Here is a 3,700-nt window from a genome sequence, read left to right as displayed (position 1 = left end):
TTTGATATTTGCCATGTTTTAGGACTTGCACATTTGTGTAAGGACATTGGATTTTCGATCTTTTAGAGTTTATTAACTACTCCCAAGAGCAGTTGAAGTTGGCAAAGCTAGCCCTTCTCTCTTTGTTCAGGTCTGTTCATGGCTCTAGAGGTGGATGGTCCCTTGTAGGACAATGGTTTTGAAGCTTTTTAAGAGAAGGGTTTTTTACAATGGTTTTGAAGCTTTTTAAGAGAAGGGTTTTTTTTTTTTTTTGGAAAATTTTAGATTTTTTTTTCCTGAATTTCACAGGAATTTTGGAAAGCATCCATGTCATATACGAAATGCTGCATGTATCAATCGATGATGCAATTTTTGAGTTATTTGCTCCCTCATCCTTGATATCATCTACAGTTTCTTCATTAGTCAGAGAGAGATGCCTAGTTACATACTTGCCACAAAACTTATGTCATCCATTTTCTCTTATGCTGCAAGAAACAATTGAATGGAAACCTCCATTTTTTGCTTATTTTTTTGGGATTGTGTGGCTTCTTAGCCCTTCGGTTTTTTGAGACAGTTTGTCTGCTTGACGGAATTTGTGTGGTTAAACTCATGATTTTTGGTAAAGTTTTAGTTCTCATTTCCTATTATTGTGGTAGATTTGCAAGTGAGTGTAAAGTGTGCTTAATAATAGAAGTTCAGTTTTTAGCTTTGCTAAATACATTTGTTGGCTGACTAGTGCAGTACTTGTTCTCCGTGTTCTGCAATAAGTGTTCTAACTTGGTTTTTGAAGGGATTATTTTTCTTCAAATTTGCAGTTACCTCTGTTATATGTGGTCTGTTTTAGCTACAAACTGATAATTGCTAGGTTCTCCTAATTCTTTTGGTGACTTGGCCCTGAAAGATGCTCTACTTCTTTTAGTGGAAAGACGATTGAGCTCATTGATGTTACTTTCCATCAATGTATGATGACAAGGTTTAACTCGGAAAAGACTGTCAAGTTTTGTACCACTTGATGGTGAATTTGAATTAATGAAGTAAGCTTTTTATTTCCTCACAAGACTTATTTCCCAGTGTACTCATTTTTGTCCTTTGCTGATTACTTCCGGCCGAAGTTTTTTCTTTTAGAAAACATGAGACATTTTGTTTCTTTTAACAAAGGCCAGACATTCTGATTAACGCTTGCTTCACTTCTTGAAATGGGTTATCAGGTATTGTCCCTTTGCATGTACTTGGGATCTTCTTCTTCTTCTTCTTTTTCTCTTGTAAAGTAGCTATATAATTTCTGTGTGTGCCTTTTTAGGTGAGATTTGGTGTTCTAGAGGCTGGGGCCTTTAGTGTTTCTCAATCTAGGAAACGAGCATTCATATGGGCAGCTTCTCCAGAAGAGACACTCCTAGAGTGGCCAGAGCCAATGCATGTCTTTGCAGGCCCAGAACTGAAAATCACATTACCAAGGGATGTACAATCTGCTGCCGTCAGGAGTACAGCTGGAGGGGCACCCTTCCATGCAATAACTGTGAGAGATACAATTGGAGATCTCCCACCTGTTGGAAATGGAGCATCTAAAACAGAGATGGATGTGAGTTTTCTGATGAAACCTTGTCCTCGGTTGTCTGCACAAAACATATTTAGTTAAAACTTCTAATGATGGAATACACTTTGAGATATCCTTTTCACCTTCATTTTACCAATCGTCTATTTGCATTGCTCTACCAGAAGAAAAGGTACTTACATCACTGATTCTAGTGCTACTAACAGTGATGGATTAAACTAATCAGCCAACAAAATACTCTTTGACAGTACATGTTGGATTTTATATCAGTTTTCCTCCAACTTTTTAATAAACTCAGATGTTTGTGGTGTATTGTCTTACAATGTCTACAAAATGCAGGTTAAACTCTATACTGGTCAAATGGTGGATTTGATACCTTGGTGCTTGCAACAGAGCAGAGCTCGATAAATGCTTGCATGAATGGAAAGAATCAGGTGTCTGTGATATGAAAGAAGTGGAGATCAAGTTACCATAACATAATTCAAAATGTTCAACTGTTCCTTCTCCACAGCATAGTGTAAGTTGAAAATCCTCAACCCGACCGAACCTGAACTTTACCTTATATGCAGAACATCTCTTCATAGTGAAGAACCCATGCCCCAACTTACATGCACAGTGGGATTTTGTTCCCCTAATGAGTTTATTCATTGCACTACTCTTGCTGGTGTGGTCAGTAAGAGCAGTGGGGATGAGGATAAATGCCTTGAAGATCAACCACGTGATGCCAAGAATAAATTTTGATCTTATCACCTTCACTAGGATGGTCTTCAGACTCTTCACTTTAAGAATCTGAGTTTTAATCAGGACAATGAAACAGTCCCAAAATGGGTAAAGAAAAAATGAGGTTCACATCCTCAGTTTCGTAGCACTCTAAAATGAAATCAAAATGAGTTGGTTGTTGTTTCTATACAATTCTGCCCTAGTGAAATTAGGACAGTTTGGTGCATGATGCACAGGCACTTAGAGATAGAGATTTGTAAACACGACGTGCATTATCTCATTATGCCATTCAAATTGTGGGGTCCACTGTAGATAGAGGTTATAATCTGAAAATCAGATTGATTCAACAATCTTAACCTTGATTTGCGGAAACTTATTTGTTGAACAGTTGGATTTTTTTTTTTCAAAATTAACTATCTAATACTTGTCCACCAATTGGCTAGTTTGGTAATCAAATTAAGGTAATCTCTAGATCATGATGCATCTAAGTTGGTGCTGACAGATTAATTTGCGTTACTTGTATGCCACATATATCAACCATCACATCTTGCCAAAGTTGTTATGCTTGAAAGCTACCTCTGCAAAAATACTTTACAGGTAAATATATCCCTCGAATTTTAAAATGCAATTTTGAGGTGAAGTCTCTTTTTTGCAATGTGCTCTGTTCCAATCCCTCTGTCTAGTCCTGGACTATCATTGCTGCCTACAGCAACTTGTTTCTACAAGTGTCAAATGTGTCTTTGATTTTGGCAGCATTAGCCCAATGATGTCATTCGAGTATTTAAGTGTAATTTTCTGTTTATGTGGTAGAACTGATTGTGCCAAAAGCTTGCTAGATTGTGACTGTCATTACCTTTAATTTGGTTGTCTTTAATGGTGTGATCTAGTAGTTGATTTATCTAGGTTGTTCATTAGAAAGATGTAGAAGTGCTGAAGGATGCAAAGGCCTTGGTTGATGGAAATTTGGTAAACATCTTCAACCAATTGCAGGCTGGTACATTAATGCTTGCTGAATGATTCAATACATTTTAGCTTCTCAAATTATTTCCTGAATATAATTTTGAATACAACATATATCTTTTACATTAGAGGGATTCTCATCTCGTTGGATATTCGGGTCCATTTTCATAAACATGGATGGCACATTTACTTCACATGGGTTCATTTGTAAGACATTTACATAAAAATATTCATTTCAAGCTTAGATGCTCTACTTTTGATAATAAAGGTTTTGTTCTATGCATTGATTTTCTTATTTCTTTTACTACAGTTATTCTATGATTTCTTCTTTTACACCTTATTTCATGATTAAATTTTCAGGTTTCAAAGTTTAAAGATCCTTGTGATGCATGTGCTGCAATTGTTTCTAAATCATATCGTCTTTTCTTCCATGATCCGGTTTACGAGTCTCATTGTTCCTATTTGGCTAGTCATGTATTTTATTTTAAG

At 36.3% G+C, this 3,700-nt stretch overlaps 1 protein-coding gene across 2 annotated transcripts; it reads left to right on the top strand.

Moving 5' to 3' along the window:
* Window positions 1-1,059: 1,059 nt before the first annotated feature.
* Window positions 1,060-2,947, top strand: LOC131253853 (DNA (cytosine-5)-methyltransferase 1B-like). Of its 2 annotated transcripts, XR_009175308.1 has the most exons (4): window positions 1,060-1,187; window positions 1,280-1,558; window positions 1,871-2,048; window positions 2,754-2,947. XR_009175308.1 is itself a non-coding variant. In XM_058254986.1 (3 exons), the coding sequence occupies exons 1-3, from the start codon at window positions 1,176-1,178 to the stop codon at window positions 1,937-1,939; spliced, it is 360 nt and encodes a 119-aa protein (XP_058110969.1). In that variant the 5' UTR covers window positions 1,060-1,175; the 3' UTR covers window positions 1,940-2,336. The 2 variants fall into 2 exon arrangements, 1 of the variants encoding a protein (XP_058110969.1); XM_058254986.1 differs by lacking the exon at window positions 2,754-2,947 and having other exon boundaries at window positions 1,871-2,336.
* Window positions 2,948-3,700: the final 753 nt, after the last annotated feature.

Source organism: Magnolia sinica, chromosome 8 (genome assembly GCF_029962835.1).
Source record: "Magnolia sinica isolate HGM2019 chromosome 8, MsV1, whole genome shotgun sequence".
In the NCBI taxonomy this organism is placed as follows: domain Eukaryota; kingdom Viridiplantae; phylum Streptophyta; class Magnoliopsida; order Magnoliales; family Magnoliaceae; genus Magnolia; species Magnolia sinica.
This window is presented reverse-complemented; position numbering and strand designations above follow the sequence as displayed.